We start from the raw sequence: 27,533 nt of genomic DNA, 5'->3' as shown, positions 1-27,533 counted from the left end.
TTGGCAGATGAAGACATCTGTGTTGGTCCCATGTTCATATGTGCCCACATTGCTGAGAAACATGATGTTTTATATATGCAAATTAGCCTCTAGGAACAGCAGGGAGCATTTCCATTACACCTAGAGGCTCTGCTCTCTCTGCAGCTGCTTCGCCCTTTCCACTTAGATTGATAGGGCCAAGCAGTGAAAACATCATCATGCCTGCTTTGATCACTGGTGGTCTTAGGGCTGCCAAGTGCAGGGGATGGGATCAGAGAGAGCTCAAGAACGTAAAGTTTATATATGCTTTAAAGTATGATCAACCCTAACAAACCAGGCATACTGACTGGTAGGGCTGCTTATGCTAATTAACCACCTAACTGTTTTGCCCCAATCCAGCTCCTGCTGGTAGCTAACTGGAGGGGGGAGGGCTTTTTTAGATGGTGATATCTCTTGAATGGTAGCAGCTAGAAACATGCAACTGGTCTTGTTTGAGAGCTGGATACTAGAATGATAGCAATATGTTCAGGAAAAGATATCACTGATAGAAATCGTGATGCTGTGAATGCAGCTGAAAGTGACATTAAACAGAGGTTTTACCTGCAATTATTCCCGACTCGATTTCTAACTGTGATTTCTTCTCTGTTACTTGGACTTTAGCCAAGTGATTTTGTATGAAAGTCTGGAATGTCAGCTTTCAAATAAGACCAGTTGCATGTTTTTAGCTGTTAACCTCCAGTTAGCTACTTTTCCCACTGTCCGAGTTGGATTCGGGCAAAACAGTTAAGTGGTTAAAATGATACTTTTCGTTTGCTGTTCCTTTTAGTATCAGACGCAGTGAGTGAAGGACACGCTCATGCTGCCGGCTTCCTTCCTTCGGCGCAGGCGTGGGATTTACGGGACACTGAGGAGAACTCAAAAGTCATTCAACTGGACCTGGGCGTGCCAAAGGATGCGTAGACCGAGCCTCTAGGTGCTTAAGCAACGTCCTAATAGCACATAGAGGCTCGTTAGCATATTTTAAACTCCTTTATTTTAAGAGAACGGCGGCAGGCAGGGAGTTATAAAACATACTGTTATGTACTGCTGACATTAGCACATCGCTAATGTCAGTCAGCTGCATAATGTTTTTTCTCATTACAGAAACCGTTTAAACAGCTGCAGAGCTGTGTTTTAATTAATATGCAAATCAGGGTGCAGGGCTGAAGCACTGCTTTTGTAAAGCCCCTGTGCTCTGCACCCTCCCACTTCCTCTTGACGGACAGAACTATAGCCCTACCATGTTTAGAATAGTGGTTTTCTATACTTAGAAACCTAATACATATTACTGGTTTCTTCACAGGCTCAATATATGCCTTTGAAGAAACCAGTAATATGTATTAGCTTTTTAAGCAAAACCACTATTCTCAACATGGTAGGGCTATAGCATAATGGTAAGTGTTCTGCCTTCTATATAGAATGTATTGGTTCAAATCCCTAAAGAGAACTGAAAGGACAGGTGTCCAGTAAAATTGTGAAACAATAGTGATGGTTTAACTGGAAAATAATCAGTTGCCTTACAACTGTGTTTTTTTTCTCTTGTAGCAAAAGGCCTGGTTGAAATTGGCGCACAATGGATTCATGGACCGTCTCCGGGCAACCCAGTCTTCCAGCTGGCATCTCAGTTTGGCCTTTTAGGACCAGATGCCTTGCTTGAGGAGAATCAAAAAATTAACTCAGATGGCCATCCCCCTTCCATCCCAGTTGCATACAGTAGTTCAGGAAGAAAGATCGACCCAGAAGTGATGACCAACGTTACAGAGTTGTATAACACATGGCTGGCACAAACACACAATTTCACCAATGGTGATTGTGATCCTGAAGGTAGTGTGGGAAAATTTATCAGAGAAAAGATTGTCCACAGCTCACAAGAATGGGACAGAGAACAAGTTGAAATGAATATGGCTATCTTGAGGGGGTTGCTCAATATAGAATGCTGTGTAACTGCAGCCCATAGTATGGACCAGGTGGCACTCTGCCCTTTTGGGGAATACACAATGCTTCCAGGACTTGATTGCACCTTTCCTAAGTAAGTTAACAAAAAAAAAAAAACATCCTGCTTGAATAAAGGGGTATGCCATTTACGGAAAGTATTATATAGGTGGTGGTCCTATCAAAATTAGGCATCAGACTTCTTCAAGGGAATAGGAGCAGCGCTGCAGTAACCTTCTTAGTCAAGTACACAGTAGATGCAGCTTTATAGTTTCGGCACCTGGCCCTGTCAGTCATGGGGATGGGGAGTGCCCAGTGTGTCAGAGCAGAGAACTTTAGGTGCATTGAGGGGCTGCCTTTCTGTGCACTTAAGCTCTCATTTGCATATGTAAAAGTAAATTGTCTTCTTAATGGTTCAACCAATTATCTAATGAAAGGTATGTTTTTAGTCAGCAGGATCATCCCTACCAGGCAATATGCTTGGTTTAAGAGGGTTAATACTTAATTATACTTAACGGTGCCAGAGGGCACTCCGTCTGCATCCGGCAGTGAATTCCGGTGTGAAACTAGCCTTAGAATTTTAAAAAACGTAACTTTTTTTACATTTGAAAAATTTGGAGGGGCAGTAAAGTTGAATATCAACATTATTTTGCATGTAAGTATGATTATGGAGATACCAAATTTATGTTTTTTGTTAAAGTGAACCTGTAACCTCTACTGACATAGCTGTTTAAGTATCTACTTGCATTCCCTTTATTATTACAACGTTGGAGCATCTGTGCTTATGACTCTGTGTTGTGCTATTCCTTTACTATATCTGATAGAATTATAAATGAACAACTAGCAGTCTGCAATGACGGTCCAGATGGGTGCTAGCAGTTGTGTGTGGGTGTCCCTACACAGTCTGACATCACCAATTGGATAGTGACAGACTGTCCAAAGACACACTCTCAACTGGTAACACCCATCAGGATCTTCATTGCAAACTGCTATTAATTCATTTATAACTTCTAACAGGAATAATAAACGAGTGGCACAAAACAGAGTCATAAGAATAGATGATCCGGATTTATTAATACCATGGAGATTCAAGTAATTGCTAAAACAAACATGTCAGGAGAGGTTTCAGGTCTTCTCAAAGAGTCACTCTACTTTCTCACAATTTCATTTCACTTTATAGAGAATGGTGTGAATAGCAAATTTCTAAATCATTTCATAAAAAAATGTGCCTGCATTCACCTGAAAAAAGCTGTAAAGTTATGGCCACTAGGTGTCTCACTTCCACCTAACTTGCAGTCCGTTGCATTTTGTTAGGCAAGACCCGACCCTAGTAACAGAGACTCTCAACTACAACATGTCGTAGTTTTATTCCGGCTGCCTCTCGGCAGGTTTGCCTTGCTGCCCTCGGAACTCCGGCCCGCCCCCATTCTAGTCAATGGGGCCGGAGCGGTAGTCCTGGAGCACGCGTGCACTAGCGGCAGCACGGATCCGACAGGCTGTTCACCCGCCGGAACAGCCTGCCGGAGTTCCTTGCCGCTAGTGTGAAAGTACCCATAGCCGTGTAGGGGCTCGTTTACTACAAGCCAGTCTGTAGGTTTTTTTTATACCATTTCGGGAGACAGATCATCGTTTTCTAATTCAATTTTTTATATATGTAAAATGAGAAAAATGGTCTTTGAATTTTGTTTTTAATATTTAAAAAAAAAACTATTCAACTAGTTTTAAGATGTTTTAGTCCCCTAAGGCCTCATGCACACGACCGTTGTGTGCAACCGTGGACGTTGTGCCGTTTTCCGTTTTTTTTCGCGGACCCATTGACTTTCAATGGGTGCGTGGAAAAATCGGAAAATGCACCGTTTTGCAGCCGAGACTGTGATCCGTGTTTCCTGTCCGTCCAAAAAATATGACCTGTCCTATTTTTTTGACGGACAACGGTTCACGGACCCATTCAAGTCAATGGGTCCGTGAAAGAACACGGATGCACACAAGATTGTGATCCGTGGCCGTAGGTTAGTTTTTATACAGACGGATCCGAAGATCCGCTGCCCCCCCCCCCTCCCTCCCCTGTAGTTAACTCGTTGGTGGCCAGTGGGCCCCCCTCCCTCCCCCTCCTAATTAAAATCTCCCCCCCCCTATCATTGGTGGCAGCGGAGTGTACAGATCGGAGTCCCAGTTTAATTGCTGGGGCTCCAAAGGGTAACCATGGCAACCAGGACGCTACTGCAGTCCCGGTTGCCATGGTTACTTAGCAATTTGTAGAACCATTATACTTACCTGTGAGCTGCGATGTCTGCGTCCGGCCGGGAGCTCCTCCTACTGGTAAGTGACAGGCCGATCGGAGCCCCAGCGATTAAACTGGGACTCCGATCGGTACACTCCGCTGCCACCAATGATAGGGGGGAGATTTTAATTAGGAGGGGGAGGGAGGGGAGAAGGCCCACTGGCCACCAACGAGTTAACTACAGGGGAGGGAGGAGGGGCCCACTGGCCACCAACGAGTTAACTACAGGGGAGGGAGGGGGGCCGGCCGCACTGGCCACCAATGAGTTAACTACAGGGGAGGGAGGGGGGCCGGCCGCACTGGCCACCAATGAGTTAACTACAGGGGAGGGAGGGGGGCCCACTGGCCACCAATGAGTTAACTACAGGGGAGGGAGGGGGGGGCGGCCGCACTGGCCACCAATGTGTTAACTACAGGGGGGGGGCTGGGGGCAGTCATGTACACAGTTCTTTTAGTATATTCTAACCTGAAGCGTCCCCATCACCATGGGAACGCCTCTGTGTTAGAATATACTGTCGGATTTGAGTTTCACAATGTAACTCAAATCCGACGGTATATTCTAACATAGAGGCGTTCCCATGGTGATGGGGACGCTTCAAGTTAAAATATACCATCGGATTGGAGAAAACTCTGATCCTATGGTATATTAACTCCTGACTTTACATTGAAAGTCAATGGGGGACGGATCCGTTTGAAATTGCACCATATTGTGTCAACGTCAAACGGATCCGTCCCCATTGACTTGCATGGTAATTATGGACGGATCCGTTTGGCTCCACACGGCCAGGCGGACACCAACTACTTTTTTTTCATGTCCGTGGATCCTCCAAAAATCAAGGAAGACCCACGGACGAAAAAACGGTCACGGATCACAGCAAAACGGAACCCGTTTTTGCGGACCGCAAAAAAATACGGTCGTGTGCATGAGGCCTAAGAGTGATCGAACCTATGAGTACTATACACTGTAATACTTCTATTTTCTTAATGTGTTACCTTTGAATATAATATTGTCTTTTTTAGAGGATTTGAAAGTCTTGTGAACCACATGAAGGCACCACTTCCAAGTGGCACTGTATTACTGAACAAAGCAGTAAAGAGCATTCACTGGAATGGATCCTTTCCTGGCAGCAACTCTCATGTGTATCCTGTGCAAGTGCAGTGTGAAGATGGTGACAGCTTTGTGGCAGATCACGTCATTGTCACTGTTCCTCTAGGTAAGTGAATATACAATATGCAGATTTAGTACTAATCCTGTCTAATATTTAGACAATATAAGGGGCTGTTCACATCTCATTTTTGCTGTAAGTCACAGGGATATGCTTGTAAACAGAATAAAGTATAGAAGGGTAACACTTGATGTATCCATAGACTGTCATTGGGCAAACATAGTTAAAAAGTGCACACTTTTGTCACTGTTTCTGTACGTTTATTTCCCGTACATACCATACTTTTCTGTCGTAAAGAAATGTAAAATTTGTTTTTACATTGCAGTCAATAGGAGACAGATGGAAAGGTAAGACAATACATCTACATTCATTAAACACATCCATTTTTATCCAGATACGTCCTGCTTCCTTTGATACACTTTGATACAATTGCGGACAAGAATAGGACATGTCCTATTTTTTTCGGGAACGGAAATGCAGACCCGGAAGTGTGGGTCCGCCTTTCTGGAGCCGGGCCGCACATCGTGCAGCCCCATAGAAATGAATGGGTCCGCAATTCCGTTCCGCAAAATGCAGAACGGAATTGCGGACATGTGAATGGAGCCTGACAGGAAGAAGGAAGCAGGGAAACTACTAAGCAAGTCTTTCCAACCCTGAATGCAGGACAAAGTGGACCAGAATGTCTAACAATTTTTAATTTGTGTATTTTACAGGAATACTTTATTTGAAATGCCCTGTTCATTGCATAGTGATACTTATTATGAGCTATTCGCTTTCATGTCTACCATATGATACTACAGTTTACCCATGGTTTAGCCCGACTCACAGCGATCAGGGTCATCTTTACTGTAAAAAGTGGTTGTTATTAATTTATTCTGCGTATGACTTTTAGATGGTTTCCTATGGTTTCAGGATTCCTGAAGAAACGATCAGTGGAGTTCTTCAGCCCTCCTCTTCCACCAAGCAAAATGCAGGCTATTAAGAATTTGGGATTTGGAACTAATAATAAAATTGTGTTGGAATTTGAAAAACCCTTTTGGGACTCAAACACTACTGTGATCCAGATCGTGTGGGAAGGTGAATCTCCTCTTACTGAACCAAAGAAAGACCTGAAGCAGAATTGGATGAAAAAACTTTCGGTATTTGTTGTCCTGGAGCCACCTGAACAGTAAGTCAGACACATAATAACATGGCTTAAAAGGGGTTGTCCCAGGAAAATTTTGTACATTTTTCAAACCAGTACCTGGATCTGAATACTTTTGTAATTGCATGTAATTAAACATTTAGTTGTAACGGTCGCGTACACACACACACAGGGGGGAGGAAAGTGACCACTGCGCTCCACCCTTACCCCTGGCCCTGCCTACTTGCCTCACGAGTCCTAATGACAGGGGACAACTGGACGGCAATCCCTAACTTGGAGTAAGTGCAGGGATGACAGACAGACAAACAACGGGACGTGAACGGACCGAGTCAATACCAGGAAAGCTGCAAAGTACAAATGGAGCAAGCAGAGAATTGTCAGGAGAAGCCGGGGTCATAAATACCAGGAGAGCAGAGAAGTACAAGAGGAGTCCTAAGAGAGTAGTCAGGTGGGAGCCGAGGTCACAATACCAGGACGGAAGCGCAGTACAGGAGGAGCAGGCACAAGTATGGTCAGGGAACAGGATCAGGTAAGTATTCAGTAGTCCAACAAATAGCCAGGAACCTAGAAATTAACAGGCAACCTGTAGCCAGCAGGCTGCCTGTATTTATAGTGGGGAGTGAGGGTCATGTGACGTGGCCAGCGTCACATGACCGACAGACCAACCAGTCGAGCACCGAGTGATCAGCTCGGCGCTCAAGGCAGACTAGGAGCAGGGAGCCACCCAGCTAGTAAAGCCGCCCTGGGAATGAGGTCAAACACAGAACCTCATTCCAAAAGCTAAGCAACAGTTCTGCGGGCAATGGGGGACCGAGTGCACCTTCGGAACCCCGTGACAGTACCCCTCCTTTTACGAGGGGCCACCGGACCCAAGACTTCGGGCGATGGCTTTTCAGGGTGTTCTAAATGAAATTTACGAACAAGTCTAGGAGCATGAACCTCCCTGGCAGGTACCCAAGATCTCTCTTCAGGTCCATACCCCTTCCAGTGAATCAGGTACTGCAAGGAATTACGCACCTTCCTGACATCCACTATTTTAGACACCACATAATCGACAGCATCATTAACAAGAACCGGCGGAGGCGAGGCTTTTGATGGTACTACCGGTTCAAAATATTTTTTAAGCAGAGATTTATGGAACACATTATGAATGTGGAATGACTCAGGCAGCTCCAACCTAAAAGATACCGGGTTAATCACTTCCGTGATCTTATATGGTCCAATAAAACGAGGAGCAAATTTTTTAGAAGTTACGTTGAGAGATAGATTCTTGGAGGACAACCATACTTTATCCCCAACCTGAAAGTTTACCCCCCTTGAACGTCTCCTATCGGCCTTGAGTTTTTGAGAACATTGAGCCTTTTCTAGGTTCGATTGAACCCGGGCCCAAACTGTGCACAGTTCGGAGGAGAGTTTATCCGCTTCAGGGTTAGAGGAGGAGACGGACGACCCAGAATGAAAATGGGGATGAAAACCATGGTTACAAAAGAAAGGGGAGACCCCAGCAGAAGAATTGACACGGTTATTCAAAGCAAATTCAGCCAACGGAAGGAATTTGACCCATAATTGCTGGTCATCAGCAACATACAACCTCAAGAATTGTTCCACAGACTGATTAAGGCGTTCAGTCTGCCCATTACTCTCAGGATGGTAGGCGGAAGAAAAAGACAATGAAATTTTACATCTTTGACAGAAGGCCCTCCAGAATTTGGACACAAACTGCACACCCCTGTCAGAAACAATATTTTCCGGGATGCCATGTAAACGAACAATCTCTCTCACAAAAATAGACGCCAGGGTTTTAGCATTCGGAAGTTTAGACAGGGGAATGAAATGAACCATCTTGCTAAACCTATCGACCACTACCCAAACCACTACCCTCTGCCAGCGGTAGGTCAGTTATAAAGTCCATCGAGATATGGGACCAGGGTCTACTGGGAATGGGTAGGGGTCGTAGGTTACCAGCAGGGCGAGTCCTAGGTGTCTTGGACCTGGCACAAACCTCACAGGCTGACATGTAGGACTTGACATCCCTAGTTAGAGTGGGCCACCAATAAGATCTAGAAACCAGATCCTTAGTGCCCTCAACACCCGGATGTCCACAAAAGGCAGAATCGTGACACTCACCCAACAGCTGGAGACGAAATTGTACGGGAACAAACAACTTATCTGTTGGGGTGGATACCGGTGCCAGATGTTGTTCAGACCTAATGCGAGCCGAGATATCCTGGGTAAGAGCTGCTAAGAAGATTTTTGCTGGTAGGATGGATTCAGGTGGTACCTCAGTAGGTTGAAAAGCCTGGAAGCTCCGAGATAATGCGTCCGCCTTCACATTTTTACTTCCCGGCCTGAACGTGATGGAAAAATCAAAACGAGTAAAAAACAGAGCCCATCTGGCTTGACGGGGATTCAACCTCTTAGCAGACTCGAGAAACATAAGGTTTTTATGGTCGGTGACAATGCCTCCACTCCTTAAATGCCCATTTAATGGCCAGCAGCTCCCTATTCCCTATGTCGTAGTTTCTCTCCGTGGGAGAGAATTTCCTGGAGAAGAAGGCACATGGTCTCAGATTAGTGAGGCTAGCAGGACCTTGTGAAAGGACTGCTCCTACGCCGTCCTCGGACGCATCCACCTCCACAATAAAAGGTTTCTCCTGATCAGGCTGGATCAGAATGGGAGCGCTACTGAATGCCTTTTTTAATTTTTCAAATGAAGAAATGGCCTCAGTAGACCAATTCTCCAAATCCGCCCCTTTCTTAGTAAGGTCGGTCAACGGTTTGGCAATTACGGAAAAATTCATAATAAATTTACGATAGTAATTGGCGAAACCTAAGAACCGTTGTAAGGCCTTTAAGGATGAAGGTCTTACCCATTCCTTAATTGCTAGTACCTTACCAGGATCCATCTTGAAGGCGTGAGGAGTCAGAACATGCCCTAGAAACAGAATCTCATGTACACCAAAGACACATTTCTCTTGTTTAGCGGATAGCTGATTCTCCCTCAACACCTCTAATACTTGTTTAACATGAGACAAATGGGATTCGAAGTCAGGAGAGAATATCAAAATGTCGTCAAGATAGACAATAACAAATTTACCTAAGTACTCCCAAAGAATGTCATTCATGAAGTTTTGGAACACAGCTGGGGCATTGCTGAGTCCAAAAGGCATCACTTGATATTCAAAGTGTCGTACCAGAGTATTGAACGCCGTCTTCCATTCGTCTCCCTCCTTGATTCGGATTAGATTGTATGCCCCTTTCAGGTCAATTTTGGAAAACCAGGTTGCCCCCAGAACCTGGTTAAATAAATCCGGAATCAATGGGAGGGAGTATCTATTCTGGACAGTGATTTTATTTAATCTCCGGTAATCGATACATGGCCTAAGACCACCATCTTTTTTCTTAACGAAGAAAAACCCCGCCCCCATAGGAGAGACAGAAGGTCTAATATGCCCTTTACCAAGGCTCTCCTTAATATAATCTTCCATGGCCTTGCGTTTGGGCATAGAAAGATTATAAATTAGTCCTTTAGGAAACTTGGCCCCCTCTACTAGCTCTATGGTACAATCATAAGGTCTATGGGGGGGGGTAGAACCTCCGGGGTTGGTGATGAGAATACATCAGAATATTCTCTAACAACAGAGGGTAAAGTATCAGACTTTACTGAGACCCCAGCCTGTACCACGGACAAGCACGAGTCACACTTAGGCCCCCATCTCACCAACTCCCCATTGGACCAATCTATAGTGGGGTTATGTAGTCGGAGCCAAGGCAACCCTAGTACCACCTCAGCAGGGAGGTTCTCCAGGACTAGAAGCGAACATCTCTCTGAGTGGCACACACCCACGGTTAGAGAAATCTCTGAGGTACATAAGCTCACCGTACCACCAATAAGAGGAGTAGCATCAATAGCCATGACATGGATAGGAGTTGGTAAGGCAAACATAGGAATACCCAATCTTACAGCATACTCAGAGTCAATAAAGCTAGCCGCTGAGCCAGAATCAATAAAGGCCTTACCCGGCCATTTATCTACTCCCAGAGAAATCGTATTGGGTACCGAAAGCTTACATTTAGAAAATTCAGGGTGTACCTGGTCTTTAGGTTGCCTTGTCTTAGGAGACTTGACAGAGAGGACCTTCTTAGGACACTGGTTGATCCAATGGTCAGGATCTCCACAGTAAAAGCATTCTCCACGTCTGCGGCGAAGATTCCCTCGGGTCATGCCAACCTGCATGGGTTCCTCGGTGGAGACCTCAGCATTGTCTCTGGGATAGGCCTCTGGCTGGACCAGCATCTGGGAAGAGAACTGTTGTTCCTGTCGTCTCTCTCTAACTCGTCGGTCAAGTCGGACAACAAGGGTCATCATCTCCGCTAAGGTGTCTGGAAGTTGATAACTGACCAGAAGATCCTTTAATTTATCAGACAGACCTGACCTGAACTGACTCTTCAGCAGTGGCGTTGCGAGGGGGGTGCGGTGGGTGCGGGACGTACTGGGTGACACCAGTGATGGGGTGACACCAGTCTGATGGCGCACAGGAAGATGAGCGCTTCCATTGTGGAAGCGCTCATCTCCATATAGTCATCTGTATCGCCGTCCTCAGGACAGCGTTACAGATGGCTGTGCTGCGGCGTGGGCAGGGGAGGGAGAGGCGTGTCCCTTCCTTGTTCCTCTGATAGGCTTCCGGCACTAGGCCCCCCACCCCCCATTACCGCTTGGGTCATTTGGCAGGCTCAGTGAAGGGACGGAGCTTGATGGATGTCCCGTACGTGACTCGTCCGCACAGGTCAGAACACGATGACCACACGAAGAAGCGGTCACCAGAAGAAATTGAACAGCATTTGGTGTCTCGGTCAGCCAGCCAGCGAAAATGGGGTGCACCTGACCCAAGTGAGCTGCTGCCAGCAGAGGGGAAAGGGGGTGCTGGGGCTCTAATCTTTGAAGGGGGTCTGCTGAGCTAACGGATGCCCCCCTACGGCAGTAGCACCCCCATAACCCCCATATATGGCTGAAAAATTATTGCTTTGGGGGGGTGACACCATTTTCTACCGCACCGGGTGACACCAGCCCTAGCAACGCCACTGCTCTTCAGGGCAGGTTCGTTCCATCCTGAGGGGACACACCACCTTCTGAATTGGGTGCAATAATCCTCTGCTGGTAAATTGCCCTGAACCAGTGCCTTTAGAGCCGTCTCGGCTACTAGAGCCCTGTCTGGTTCATCATAGAGGGTACCCAAGGCCTGAAAGAACCCCTCCACAGAATATAAACAACTGGTGCCAGCAGGTAAAGAGAACGCCCAGTCCTGGGGATCACCCTGTAATCGGGAAATGATAATGCCCACGCGTTGACTCTCGGGGCCAGAGGACACGGGGCGCAAACGGAAGTAAAGTTTGCAACTCTCCTTAAAAGAGAGAAACTTCCTCCGGTCTCCAGAAAAGGGTTCTGGGAGCTTAATCTGGGGCTTAAAATGCAGACTGGAGGCCTGAGGAGTGGAAGAACCTTGCCCTAACTCAAAAGAACTGAGTTTTTCCCCTAACTCCTGCACCCTCTGCGTCAGATTAGAGACATGGTCAGTCAGGGTCACCAGAGGATTCATAATACAGTGGTTATTGGGCCTGTTAATCTGTAACGGTCGCGTACACACACACACAGGGGGGAGGGAAGTGACCACTGCGCTCCACCCTTACCCCTGGCCCTGCCTACTTGCCTCACGAGTCCTAATGACAGGGGACAACTGGACGGCAATCCCTAACTTGGAGTAAGTGCAGGGATGACAGACAGACAAACAACGGGACGTGAACGGACCGAGTCAATACCAGGAAAGCTGCAAAGTACAAATGGAGCAAGCAGAGAATTGTCAGGAGAAGCTGGGGTCATAAATACCAGGAGAGCAGAGAAGTACAAGAGGAGTCCTAAGAGAGTAGTCAGGTGGGAGCCGAGGTCACAATACCAGGACGGAAGCGCAGTACAGGAGGAGCAGGCACAAGGATGGTCAGGGAACAGGATCAGGTAAGTATTCAGTAGTCCAACAAATAGCCAGGAACCTAGAAATTAACAGGCAACCTGTAGCCAGCAGGCTGCCTGTATTTAAAGTGGGGAGTGAGGGTCATGTGACGTGGCCAGCGTCACATGACCGACAGACCAACCAGTCGAGCACCGAGTGATCAGCTCGGCGCTCAAGGCAGACTAGGAGCAGGGAGCCACCCAGCTAGTAAAGCCGCCCTGGGAATGAGGTCAAACACAGAACCTCATTCCAAAAGCTAAGCAACAGTTCTGCGGGCAATGGGGGACCGAGTGCACCTTCGGAACCCCGTGACATTAGTATAGCCACTGAGCTATTCACTGAAATCTATCTGTATAGCGCCACCTGCTGTTTGCCCTTTTTCTAAATTCTCTGTCCAGCTCACTGAGATTGACATTCCATCCTTCTACTGCCACCCGCTTCAGCAGAAAGGACACCCCCCCCCCTCCAGAAAGTGCACACCACCTGAGTTGTCAGCGTGAAATTAATCCAGCAGAGCAATTGCTGCATGAATGGGCAGATATTTAGCTCCATGTCAGGTACAGGGCTAGTTCTTAGTTTGTTAGAAAGAGACTGCCATGCGCGCTATGATGTCTGATTTTTCATTTTTTATATTACTCATGGCATAACCCCTGGTAAAGATGTCTGTGATTTTTGACCATGACTTCCTTCCTACAACGTAAGGGCTCAATAGAACAATTAACCCCTTCCCTACATTCGCTGTAATAGTATGGCGGGTCTTTAAAGATGGCGCCTGCGAGTGAAGCAAGCGCCATTGCAACCGGTTGCCTGCTTTTTCACACAGCAGACACCCGGGACTAAGGTCATTTAAGTCCTCGGATGTGACCACGGCTTCTGGGCAGGAAAGCCTTCCCCGGACGGACATCGGGGAAGGCGTTCCATGAAAGTAATGAGTCAGAGCCTGTACTAGGCTTCTAAGCTCATTAACTGTATATTGCAATTCAGGCCAGCAGGTGGCAGCAGTGAATTGTAATATATCGATCTATGTATAGGTTAATGGAAGAAATTCCATTACTCTACACAAATTGTAATCTAATGATTGCAGGTTGGGGTCCACTTGGGGACCTAAAAAAAGTAAAAAAAAAACAACAACTGTTAAACATAAAAAATATATATGTGAGCCTTTTTTTGGGCATTCAAAGTTTGGAAAAATCTTCCTGATCATGGACTACAAGTCCTTCCCACCGAGCAGCATAAATGCAAAATAGTAACTTGTCTTATAGTTGAGGAAGGATGGTTTGGAGGAAAATGAATTGTCATGGTCTAACCTGAACCTTTTCTATTTTTGTGGCAAATATGGGTAGAATATAATGTTCTGATATGTTTTGTTCTGGCAGGATGGGGCATGTGCTCTGTGGATTCATGGCTGGAGAGCAGTCTGAATATATGGAAACATTAACAGATGAAGAAATTTTATCGGCAATGACTGATCTTTTCAGAAAATTCACAGGTAAATGAGAATACTATTATCTCTTAATGAGGGGTTGTCTGTGAAGGATGCCTTCACAATGTGCAGTTTTTGTTGCTGAATTTTCCGCGACTTAACATTACCTCCATTCATTTGAGGCATGCACATAAATTTTTGCAAAATGACACATTAACCGGCATTTCCTGGAATTTTCTGGCTCAAATAGGGTATTTTTAAATTCCCAACCAAGGTTTGATGTAAAGTGGTGGTCCAGATGGGCAAACTCCCTTATACACTTTTAATGATCTTCTTTATTACCTAAAAGAGGTTGTCTGGGCTTTACTAAGTCATGGTCTAGCCTCATAATTTGCAATCACAAGCTGAACGGCGGGGGTCTGACACCCACCAATCAGCTGTTCGGGTGTAGCTCCATTTCCAGAACTACACAGCTCCATTAACCTTGTAGTTGCAATGTTGACTTTCATTGGCAGAGTTAAATCCGAACAGCTGATCAGCCAGTGGTGGTCTGTACTTGGTAAAGCCTGGACAATTGCCCAACATTAACATATGAACATGTATACAAATATGCTAGTGAACTAGTAAAGATACCCATACACATTAGTCTAAAATTGTTGACATCAGGTTTCTAATGATATTTCTGTCTAAGATGTCCAAAGTGCATGATCACTGAAAAATAACTTTTATTCCCTCACAGGCCGTATGTAAATTATGGTCTTGAAGTCAGGCTCGCTGTGCCACCTTCCCACCCCTTTGCAAATGATTGATGGCCTTCTGTATTGTTTCAGACGTGATTCCATTCTCAGATCTTGCGCATGCGCTGTATGATCTTGTTTCCAGTGCCTGCCCATTGATTCCCGCTGTAGTGTACTTGGCAATGTTCTCTAGACAGCTCGCCAACATAAGTCTGCGCCGCAACCAGCTGAAGCCAAGTACACTACAGTAGGGATCATTGGGCAGGCGCTGGAAATTAGGTCACATGGCGCATGTATGAGATCTGAGAATGGTATCACATGTGAAAGAATGCAAAAGGCCATCAGTCAATAGCTGCTGGGTCTCTGTTTCAAACAGCCGAGACCCAGGGTTAATGTCATTGATTGCAGACATTTAACGCCTCAGATGCCATGAACAAATGTGACCACAGCTTCTGAGAATGCTACAACTGGGAGCCGCACTCTTACGGCCCGGAATGCTCCACCCCTCTGTGCTGAGATCGGGGTTCCTTAGTAGTAATAGGCCTGAGCTTGTACAAGGCTTCAAGGCCCTTTACTAGTATATTCCAATGATGGCCTGCAGGTGGCAGGACGGCTTTGGAATATATTGAATTCTATATTCTGTAGTGGATAAAAATCCATTACAGAATACAAATGGCAATCTAATAATTACTTGTTATAGTCACCTAGGGTGACTTAAAAAAAAGGTAAAAAGTTTTAAAAACTTTAAAGAAATATAAAAATTCTAATCAAATCACAGGCTCATGCAGCTAGACGTGTAGTCCTTCAGCTCTGGTGCTTTGTGGCTAATTCAGTAGCTTAAACTGGCTTAAAGAGGACCTTTCACTAGAATAAAACATCTAAACTAACTATACAGACATGGAGAGAGGCGCCCAGGGATCTCCCTGCACTTACTTTTATACCTGGGCGCCGCTCCGTTCGCCCGGTATAGCCTCCGGTATCCTCATAGTTAGGCTCCACCCAGGGGAACCTCCAGGCGTCTCATTCTCCCATGCTGTAGCGCTGGCCAATCACAGTGCTCAGCTCATAGCCTGAGAGGCTTTTTTTTCTCTCAGGCTATGAGCTGAGCGCTGCGATTGGCCAGCGCTACAGCCTGGGAGAATGAGACGCCGGCAGGTTCCCCTGGGTGGAGCCTAACTATGAAGATACCAGAGGCTATACCGGGCGAACGGAGCGGCGCCCAGATATAACAGTAAGTGCAGGGAGATCCCTGGGCGCCGCTCTCCATGTCTGTATAGTTAGTTTAGATGTTTTATTCTAGTGAAAGGTCCTCTTTAAACAAGCATCCATTCATAACCTGGTGACTGCAGAGTATCCTGCAATGACGAAATCTAAGATGAGTCTGTTGCGGCTCACCAAGTCCTTCCCGGCCACAGTCTCTGGCAAGCAAAATGGTACTGGCTGGTCTTTGCAGTCTATGGCGTGCGTGTCTCTGATTGATTGTGCTTGATCGACATAACCAGCGGGTAAGCGCCCTTCTGACGCCACCTCTCGGCAGTTGGGGCAACTGTACATCCCCGTGCCTCTTACTTCTGCGTCTCCAGGGGGGTTTGACCTGTCTCCCCTATTGTCAGCCAAGAACGACCTGCAACATATACACACTCCCTCCTTCGTCTTTTGCAAGGCCTGCTCATGGTGCACACTCCTCCGCTCAGACCATTCACTCATTTAGTAAAGCATCCTATTAGCTACAATACACATATTATTGGCTGAACTTATGTCTTCAATATAGGCAGATTTTAAACAAGCATTGTGCCAGCCTCATGTAGAAGTCACATCACTGGGTGACCGAAACTCTCAAATTGAGACCAAGATTGTGGAGATAACCTCCGTACACAATGAATTGGTGGATTCCATGGAGAAGGAGATGGAGGCTTTTAAACTGAAACTGGCAGACTTGAGGACCTATCCAGGAGAAACAATCTGAGATTTAGGGGCATCCTAGAATCAGTCAAGCCTGACACTTTTGTAGACTTCCTAATTGACTTCTTTACATGCCTCTTACTGGAGGCTTCTCAGGTGGAACTTACTATTGACCTGGCTCGCCTACCAAACTCAAAAACTCTTGCTCCTAATGCACCTTGCGACGTTATTGTAAAGATACATTTCATTTTCTTCATATTAAGTTGTGGATAATGGGGGACCTCAAGATATGCCTTGGCCTTACTAGACCGCTTTAAGGACATACTTCTGATTGCCAATTTTTCTACAATTACTCTTGCTCAAAGAAGGGCATTTTTTTGTGAGAACTAAGGCTTTGAGGGAGCAGAAGATAATATACAGATGAGACTTCCCAGTTGAGCTCTCCATCTCCATAGTGGTTGCTAACACCCCAGAAGAAGCCCTCTGCTTGTGCTGTGAATGGAATCTTCTCACTCCTGAACAGTGAATAAAGGTGCCTTTGTTCCTTTCGGTGACTGAGGAAGGGACCACCATGTCTTACAGCAAGAAAAACCCAAATGAACTGGCTTACGCTTGTTCCTGCTGCGTACTTGCCTGATGACATTAGGTCTAAATTAGGGTTGTTTTGGGTATCGAACTTTCGATACCCAGACGATACTTTTGTTGGATTTGCCTTTTATCGATACTACGCTGTGCTACTGCACAGCGCAGTATCGGAGAACATGGCCATGTTCCCTCAGCAGCACGGGGAGAAGGAAGCAGTCTCTCCCCCCTGTGCTGCTACTGCCACCAATGAGAGCACAGGGTGGCGGAGGAGGGGAGGGCCTGTGGCCACTGCGCCACCAATGATAACTAACGTTTAATACATTACAAATACAAGCGGCAAAAACACATTGCCGGTACCCTGCCTCTGACAAGGTGGTGCGATCCGTTGTTCTTTTGATGCGGCAGCCATTGATATATTCTTGAAACCAATTTCTTGCCGGGTATTAACTTAGTAATATTGTCCAAAGGCTGTGGTAAAGTAGTTATTTGTGTGCCTTTCCCTATAGTCTTATACAGTGCATGTTTTAGTTGTAAATAATAGAACCTCGACCCTAAATTTTTCAATTGGTATTTCCTTTTTAACTCTTCATATGGTATTATATCCACCTCCTCCCATACCTGACCTAATTTGTATATACCGTATTTCCACCAGGTCTTCTGTTCAATTAGCTTTAATTCTGTGAGGCCACTATTGTCCCATAATATGGTGTCTACGTAGAACCCGGTTTGGGACCATAATTCTTTTACCGTCTTCCAACTTTTAGCCATCAACAGAATCAAAGGTACATATTTACATCCCTGTTGGGCCAGAATACCTGTTTCCATAACTTGAAAGATATTACTTTTCTCCAGTCTTTTATTTATCCCTGCTATTATATTCTTGTAACTTTGCGTATTACTCCATGCTATCATATTTTTTATAATCCCTGAACTAAAATAAAGTTCCAAATCTGGTACGGATAGTCCACCCTCCTTCTCCTGGATACTCAATATCTGTACCTTTTTTATCCTCGTTTTTTTTCCTCGCCATATTAAATCAGTTAGTACACTGGCTATTATTTTAAAATATCTTTTGGGGATTATCACTGGTGTATTCCGCAGAATATAATTCAAGGCAGGTAATACACACATCTTCACCAGTGAAATGCGTCCTGCCATCGACATATACAGTCTTTTCCATACCTCTATTTTCTTCTTAATTTCCTGGATTTTCGGAATCACATTTAATCTAACATAATCATTGGGATCCGGGGTAATCTGAATTCCCAAATATTTGACGGGTTCATTAATCTTCTTAATTTCCAAAAATCCCGGTCTAAAATTGTTCAGAGGGTCAATTGGGATACACGCTGATTTAGACCAGTTTATACTGAGTCCCGCATGCTTACCATATCGCTCGAATACTTGAAATATCCTATTAAGTGATCCATGTGAACCCACAAATAACATGATGTCATCTGCGTATAAAGCGATTTTCTTTCCTCATGGGTACCATATCTGAACCCTACAATTCCCGAATCCTGTCTAATCATGTCTGCAAGCGGTTCAATACCTATAGCAAATAGCAGGGGGGAGAGGGGACATCCCTGTCTAACCCCTCTGCCGATTGGTATGCTACCCGAATGTTCTCCATCACCCTTGCGGAGATTTCAGTGTACAATAGCTTTACCCATGTAACAAAGTGATCACCAAATCCCATTTTCTTTATTGTGTTAAACAAAAAGGGCCATTCTATCGTATCAAAAGCCTTTGAGGCGTCTATAGTTACAATCAACCGCTCTCCGCAATTTGTGGGTTCGAACTGGGTGTTCACAAAATATCTCATGATATTCTCTTTGGTAGTTTTCCCTAACCTGAATCCCGATTGGTCCTCATGAACAAGCGCCGAAATCACACTTCTAAGTCTATTTACCAAAATCTTGGCTAATATTTTATTATCGGTGGTGATCAATAAGATAGGACGGTATGAATCCATCAAGACTGGCTCCCACATTCTAAGCAATTTCGGAATTAATATTTCTTTATATTGAGCATACACCTCAAACGGGATGCCATCTATTCCTGGGGCCTTGTTCTTTGTTATCCCGTTTAACATCTCCTTCACTTCTAAAGGGGTTAAGGGAGCTTCCAGGGACTTACATTGATCTGTTGTTAACCTCAAGATAGTGATTTCATCCAGAAACTGTTGTATTTGCTCAGAATTTTTATTTGTCTTACTAATGTACACTGCTCAAAAAAATAAAGGGAACACTTAAACAACACAATGTAACTCCAAGTCAATCACACTTCTGTGAAATCAAACTGTCCACTTAGGAAGCAACACTGAGTGACAATCAATTTCACATGCTGTTGTGCAAATGGGATAGACAACAGGTGGAAATTATAGGCAATTAGCAAGACACCCCCAATAAAGGAGTGGTTCTGCAGGTGGTGACCACAGATCACTTCTCAGTTCCTATGCTTCCTGGCTGATGTTTTGGTCACTTTTGAATGCTGGCGGTGCTTTCACTCTAGTGGTAGCATGAGACGGAGTCTACAACCCACACAAGTGGCTCAGGTAGTGCAGCTTATCCAGGATGGCACATCAATGCGAGCTGTGGCAAGAAGGTTTGCTGTGTCTGTCAGCGTAGTGTCCAGAGCATGGAGGCGCTACCAGGAGACAGGCCAGTACCTCAGGAGACGTGGAGGAGGCCGTAGGAGGGCAACAACCCAGCAGCAGGACCGCTACCTTCGCCTTTGTGCAAGGGGGAACAGGAGGAGCACTGCCAGAGCCCTGCAAAATGACCTCCAGCCGGCCACAAATGTGCATGTGTCTGCTCAAACGGTCAGAAACAGACTCCATGAGGGTGATATGAGGGCCCGACGTCCACAGGTGGGGGTTGTGCTTACAGCCCAACACCGTGCAGGACGTTTGGCATTTTCCAGAGAACACCAATATTGGCAAATTCGCCACTGGCGCCCTGTGCTCTTCACAGATGAAAGCAGGTTCACACTGAGCACATGTGACAGGCGTGACAGTCTTGAGACGCCGTGGAGAACGTTCTGTTGCCTGCAACATCCTCCAGTATGACCGGTTTGGCATTGGGTCAGTAATGGTGTGGGGTGGCATTTCTTTGGAGGGCCGCACAACCCTCCATGTGCTCGCCAGAGGTAGTCTGACTGCCATTAGGTACCGAGATGAGATCCTCAGACCCCTTGTGAGACCATATGCTGGTGCTGTTGGCCCTGGGTTCCTCCTAATGCAAGACAATGCTAGACCTCATGTGGCTGGAGTGTGTCAGCAGTTCCTGCAAGACGAAGGCATTGATGCTATGGACTGGCCCGCCCGTTCCCCAGACCTGGATCCAATTGAGCACAACTGGGACATCATGTCTCGCTCTATCCACGAACGTCACGTTGCACCACAGACTGTCCAGGAGTTGGCAGATGCTTTAGTCCAGGTCTGGGAGGAGATCCCTCAGGAGACCGTCCGCCACCTCATCAGGAGCATGCACAGGCGTTGTAGGGAGGTCATACAGGCACGTGGAGGCCACACACACTACTGAGCCTCATTTTGACTTGTTTTAAGGACATTACATCAAAGTTGGACCAGCCTGTAGTGTGTTTTTCCACTTTAATTTTGAGGGTGACTCCAAATCCAGACCTCCATGGGTTGAAAAATTTGATTTCCATTTTTTTTATTATTGTGTGATTTTGTTGTCAGCACATTCAACTATGTAAAGAACTAAGTATTTCAGAAGAATATTTAATTAATTCAGATCTAGGATGTGTTATTTTTGTGTTCCCTTTATTTTTTTGAGCAGTGTATTTGTCCGCAAAATATTTTTGGAGTAACTCTATTTTGGCTGTTTGTTCAATATTTTTATGTCCCATTTCATCCACTATACAGTGGATATACTTATTCTTTTTTGTTTGGGTCGCTGCCAAGGCCGCAAATTTTTCCCCAGGAGTATGTGCATATATATAGTTATCCCTTATGTAATTTTCTTTTTGCTGTTCTGCCAATAAGAGCAATTCATCCTTTAATTCAGAGGCCTTCTCTGTCCAAACGGTGTAGTTTTGTTCTGTAGGGTTTGCGATATCATTTTTTTCATTTTTTTTCTGCCTCGCTTTCCAATTTTGTTTTTTTCTCTCTTATTCCTTTCTTGTATATTACTGTATATTTTATAATAATCCCTCTAATGAAGGCCTTGGCAGCCTCCCATATTATATTGACTGTCATTGATCCATCGTTCATCTCAAAGAACTCTATTATTTCTCGCAAGATCTTACTGTGTATATCCATCATATTTATCCATCCTATATTTATATTCATCCCTCTTTTTTTTATTTTTTGTGTTTTAATATTTATATTAATTGGATTATGATCCAAAACTCCCCGTTGCCCATATGTCACCCCTACAATTTCTAGTGAGCCTTTCTCATTTGTAAAAACGAAATCGATCCGTGATAAGCTCCTGTGAGTCTTTGAAAAACACGAATATTTCCGTAAATTAGGGTGCATAACCCTCCAAATGTCAATCCATCCCATCTCTTTAGTGATATTTTTTAATTTAGATCCCATACAGGGCCCCTGAATATACCCCAATTTACATCTATCTAATCTTGCATCCATAACATTATTAAATTTTTAATAGGACGTCGATTTTAAAGGGTGGCGGTATATACACACTTGCTATTAACCAAGCCCTACCTTCCAATATACAGTCCAACAGGACATAACAGCCCTCCCTCTCTGTAGTTACTTTCACTATTTTTATATCTATGTCCCGATGTATTAATATACTTACCGTATTTTTCGCCCTATAAGACGCACCGGCCCATAAGACGCACCTAGGTTTTTGGGGAGGAAAATAAGCAAAAAAAATTTTTTAACCAAAAGGTGTGCTTTTGGTGGGTTTGGAACTAATGGTGGTCTGTGGATGACGGACACTCTTATGGGGGGGATCTGTGGATGACGGACACTGTTATGGGGGGATCTGTGGATGACGGACACTGTTATGGGGGGGATCTGTGGATGACGGACACTGTTATGGGGGGGATCTGTGGATGACGGACACTGTAATGGGGGGATCTGTGGATGACGGACACTGTTATGGGGGGATCTGTGGATGACGGACACTGTTATGGGGGGATCTGTGGATGACGGACACTGTTATGGGGGGATCTGTGGATGACGGACACTGTTATGGGGGGATCTGTGGATGACGGACACTGTTATGGGGGGATCTGTGGATGACGGACACTTATGGGGGGGATCTGTGGATGACGGACACTTATGGGGGGGATCTGTGGATGACGGACACTTATGGGGGGATCTGTGGATGACGGACACTTATGGGGGGGATTTGTGGATGACGGACACTTATGGTGGGGATCTGTGGATGACGGACACTTATGGGGGGATCTGTGGATGACGGACACTGTTACAGGGGGGGGATCTGTGGCTGGCACTGTTACAGGGGGGGGGGATCTGTGGATGGCACTGTTATGGGGTGGGGGATCTGTGGATGGCACTGTTATATATGTGCCATCCACAGACCCCCCCCACCCTATAACAGTGCCATCCACAGTGCCCCCCCCCAGCCCATAACAGTGCCATCTACAGACCCCCACCCCTTAACTGTGCCATCCACAGATTCCGTGTGCCCCGAGACCCAGCCCCCCCCCCCGCCCCCGCCGCCGCATACAAATATAAAATGTATTATTGAATTGAAAGTTATTAAACATGCCCCCCTCACTCCTAATGGTACCGTATATCCGAATTTCTTCTGTATAATGCCGGCAGGCGGGCTGGGCGGCCGGCGCGTCCCTCAGTGACGTCACTTGTCTGCGCCGCCTGCTTCATTCATAAAGCAGGCGGCGCAGGCACGTGACATCAGGGAGTTACGCTGCCGCCCGCCCGTCCTGCCGGCATTATACAGAAGAAATTAAGATATACGGTACTATTAGGAGTGAGGGGGGCATGTTTAATAACTTTTAATTCAATAATACATTTTATATTAGTATACCGGAGCGGTGGGGCGGGGCTATAGTACAGTGACCGCACCGCCCCACCGCTATTGCCGGCCCCCAGCTCCTCCTCCCAGTCCCTCCCCCGGCCCCCGCTCCGTACATCGCGTCCAGCGATGTTAGACTGTCTGCATTCGCCCCAAAAGACGCAGGGGCATTTTCCTCCCATTTTTGGGGAGGAAAAAGTGCGTCTTATGGGGCGAAAAATACGGTACTCCTCTCGCATATGCTGAATATACTGAGTGCAAAGAATGTTGCATCCATGGTCCACCTATCCCATCCATCGTTTCATTCGTCAGGTGTGTTTCCTGTAAACAGACTATAGCGGGAAGAGATCTATGTATTACATCAAAGACTGTGACTCTCGTTGAACCCCTACTCAACCCCCCTAATATTCCTTGAGATAATTTTCATATTTTTTATTCTTAATCCTATCCATCACCAGGATATCGCAGGACCCCCAATGTTGTAAAAACATCAGGAGCCATGAGACAAAAGAAGGAGGACACGGGGGGGGGGGCGGGGGGGGGGGGGAAGACAAGGGAGGAGAGAAAGAATTAAAAAAAACTACTGCAACCAAGAGTCCATTCCTAGCCCTCCCATATGAACCAGGAAACCTAAGCCCTGGCACTCTTACCTAGCATTCCCCCTTACGGCTTCCCATCCATCCCAGCCCCTGATTGGCCCTTTAACTTTTCCTTAACCCAGTCTCTCGCCGCCTCTGCTGAGTCAAAAAAACACGATTTACTTTCCCACTCAATCCTCAACTTAGCCGGGAACATCATTGAGTATTTCACATTTTTTGAACGTAATATTTTTTTCACATCAATAAACTGACTTCTTTCGTTTACCATAATCGGGAAATACCATAACTGTTGTGTCCGCATAATCCAACCTCCCTTTCCTTCTTATACTACGCAATATCTCCTCCTTGTCCCTGACCGAGAGCAGATTCAAGATCATTACCCTCGGTCTCGTTCCTGGAGGAGGTATCTTAGCCGGCACTCTGTAAGCACTCTCCACAAAGTTTTTATAATCAGAGATACCCTGACCCAATTGTTCCCTCAACCACGTTTGTATAAAAATGCGGGGATCTTGCCCCTCTACTCCCTCTGGAATCCCCAGACATCTCAGAGTTGTCCTCCTGGATATATTTTCCAACAGTAATAATTTGTTTTTCAATCCCTTATTTTCTGCCATTAACATATTTTTCTCTTTATCTACTGTCTGCACTAAATCTTCCACTTCCGATGTTCTTTTCTCCACTTCTGTTAATCTGTCTTTGTAGTTTTGTAAATCCACCCTGAGAAGTCCCACGACTCCCTAATATTTCCCGTCTGGAGAGAGAGGTCCTGTATCGCCATGTTGCATTTTTTTATTTCCTGAAATATATCTTGCAGGCTAGGAGCCTGCTCCAAGAGATTTCTTTTTTTTTCCAGCCTCATTTGGCTGTTTATTGCCTCTCTCCCCAGACTGGGAATCCTCCCCAGGTGTCACCAACCCCTGGTTTCCCCCCAAAAGCAGTTCCCCCTCTTGGTCTAGAGGCACATCCTCTTTTTTTATTTATTTGGAGGGCTATGTCCTTGCATATTAGTCAGGAGTAACTGTTTGGATCTTTTGATTCTTTTAGGCATTGGGGAAACCGAGGTATTCAACTCTGATTGCCTCTTTGCCTTTTTCCCTGTACCTTGTCTCGACATTATCCTGCTTCACCCCAAACCAAACTGGCCCAAATACTCTATCCGTATAAAATCTGCGGGGGGGACAGTTCACATTTCCAACCCAATAGTATAACAATATCTCTATCACATACACTTAAATCCATAATTTTCATATATCCGCAGTCGGTTATTAATTAAGTCTTTGCTGTTAGTAATGTAGTACAGTTAAGCAGTCAAAAACTCTATAGTTAATGATATCAACAATTCCAAATTGTTAATTCACAGGGGATACAGACAGTCTCTTGATTAATCATATTATTCGGGTTAGTTCATGTTAATGCAAATTACCAGTCCCCGTACAGTCTCATATAGTTGAGTAACAATTCCACTGGTAATGCTCGCATACTATGCCGGTTTCGAATTCCTTTCCCCCCTCATCCATAAATGAGTGAACCTTGCGACAGCTTAGCAATATCCTGAGTACTGACTTCAATTTGGGGGGGGGGGGTGGACCACTCAAATTCCACCTGTTATTCTTTAGAACCTGTTATCATGGCCCCCTCTACCCTTCCTACCCGCTCACTTGCTATTCCGCAGATCCCATCAAACTGCAGCAGAACGTCGGGGTCATACCACCCTGTCCAAAATTCAGAGGGAGAAAGGGGAACATTCACATTCCTCCAACAGACCCCACACTGTCATTTCTGAACCTGTGGTCCTGTATGATTTTTTAATGGGCCCCTCAGGTGCTTACCACCCACACCAGTATGATGACTACCTCTGCGCAGACCTCCGGTGAAGAAATGGACCCAAAGCCAGGCGATTCAATAACCAGCACGGCTTCAAGCACTGTCGGTCGGCTTCTTAGTCAGCCCCATTGTGGGAGCTGGAATAGCGCGGCTTTACCACGATGTCCCGGGCGGCCTCAGGGCGAGGATCGCAGCAGCGGCAGCATTAGGCTTCAGGGCTTCCCTCAGAGCGGGTCACATCGGCCTGGGTGCTGGAACGCCGAGGGGGGGGGGGGGGGGTGCGCACATCATCAGCGTGCGTCCGCGCTCGCATGCCTCCTCCCTGACCCCCTCCCAGGCCTCCTTACCCATGTCCCCTCACCTCCTTTCATTGGTGGCAGTGGAAGTTGTGATCGGAGCCCCAGCAGTGTAATCCTGGGGCTCCGATTGGTTACCATGGCAGCCAGGACGCTTCTGAAGCACAGAGCATCGGGCAGCAGGGACAGTGTAAGATCCTATTCACCCATAGCTCTATTAGGGTGAATAGGACAAGGGATTAAAAGATCCCAGGTTCTATCCCTAAGGGGGGAAATACACTGCTCAAAAAAATAAAGGGAACACAAAAATAACACATCCTAGATCTGAATTAATTAAATATTCTTCTGAAATACTTTGTTCTTTACATAGTTGAATGTGCTGACAACAAAATCACACAAAAATTTAAAAATGGAAATCAAATTTTTTAACCCATGGAGGTCTGGATTTGGAGTCACCCTCAAAATTAAAGTGGAAAAACACACTACAGGCTGATCCAACTTTGATGTAATGTCCTTAAAACAAGTCAAAATGAGGCTCAGTAGTGTGTGTGGCCTCCACGTGCCTGTATGACCTCCCTACAACGCCTATGCATGCTCCTGATGAGGTGGCGGACGGTCTCCTGAGGGATCTCCTCCCAGACCTGGACTAAAGCATCTGCCAACTCCTGGACAGTCTGTGGTGCAACGTGACGTTGGTGGATAGAGCGAGACATGATGTCCCAGATGTGCTCATTTGGATTCAGGTCTGGGGAACGGGCGGGCCAGTCCATAGCATCAATGCCTTCGTCTTGCAGGAACTGCTGACACACTCCAGCCACATGAGGTCTAGCATTGTCTTGCATTAGGAGGAACCCAGGGCCAACCGCACCAGCATATGGTCTCACAAGGGGTCTGAGGATCTCATCTCGGTACCTAATGGCAGTCAGGCTACCTCTGGCGAGCACATGGAGGGCTGTGCGGCCCTCCAAAGAAATGCCACCCCACACCATTACTGACCCAATGCCAAACCGGTCATGCTGGAGGATGTTGCAGGCAGCAGAACGTTCTCCACGGCGTCTCCAGACTCTGTCACGTCTGTCACATGTGCTCAGTGTGAACCTGCTTTCATCTGTGAAAAGCACAGGGCGCCAGTGGCGAATTTGCCAATATTGGTGTTCTCCGGAAAATGCCAAACGTCCTGTACGGTGTTGGGCTGTAAGCACAACCCCCACCTGTGGACGTCGGGCCCTCATATCACCCTCATGGAGTCTGTTTCTGACCGTTTGAGCAGACACATGCACATTTGTGGCCGGCTGGAGGTCATTTTGCAGGGCTCTGGCAGTGCTCCTCCTGTTCCTCCTTGCACAAAGGCGAAGGTAGCGGTCCTGCTGCTGGGTTGTTGCCCTCCTACGGCCTCCTCCACGTCTCCTGATGTACTGGCCTGTCTCCTGGTAGCGCCTCCATGCTCTGGACACTACGCTGACAGACACAGCAAACCTTCTTGCCACAGCTCGCATTGATGTGCCATCCTGGATAAGCTGCACTACCTGAGCCACTTGTGTGGGTTGTAGACTCAGTCTCATGCTACCACTAGAGTGAAAGCACCGCCAGCATTCAAAAGTGACCAAAACATCAGCCAGGAA

The 27,533-nt window shown here is 46.1% G+C and overlaps 1 protein-coding gene across 1 annotated transcript in view; it reads left to right on the top strand.

The window, feature by feature from the left end:
- The window catches only part of LOC121003668 (peroxisomal N(1)-acetyl-spermine/spermidine oxidase-like), a 67,988-nt gene that overhangs the window by 16,267 nt on the left and 24,188 nt on the right, over nucleotides 1-27,533 (top strand). Inside the window, exons 2-5 of the mRNA XM_040435534.1 lie at nucleotides 1,564-2,047; nucleotides 5,252-5,445; nucleotides 6,310-6,565; nucleotides 13,923-14,035. Coding sequence (XP_040291468.1) covers nucleotides 1,564-2,047; nucleotides 5,252-5,445; nucleotides 6,310-6,565; nucleotides 13,923-14,035 — 1,047 coding nt within the window. The remainder of the gene's footprint in view (nucleotides 1-1,563; nucleotides 2,048-5,251; nucleotides 5,446-6,309; nucleotides 6,566-13,922; nucleotides 14,036-27,533) is intronic.

The sequence above is a fragment of the Bufo bufo genome, chromosome 6 (assembly GCF_905171765.1).
Source record: "Bufo bufo chromosome 6, aBufBuf1.1, whole genome shotgun sequence".
Taxonomy (NCBI): domain Eukaryota; kingdom Metazoa; phylum Chordata; class Amphibia; order Anura; family Bufonidae; genus Bufo; species Bufo bufo.
Note: the sequence above shows the minus strand (reverse complement) of the source record. Positions and strands in the feature narration are given on the sequence as shown.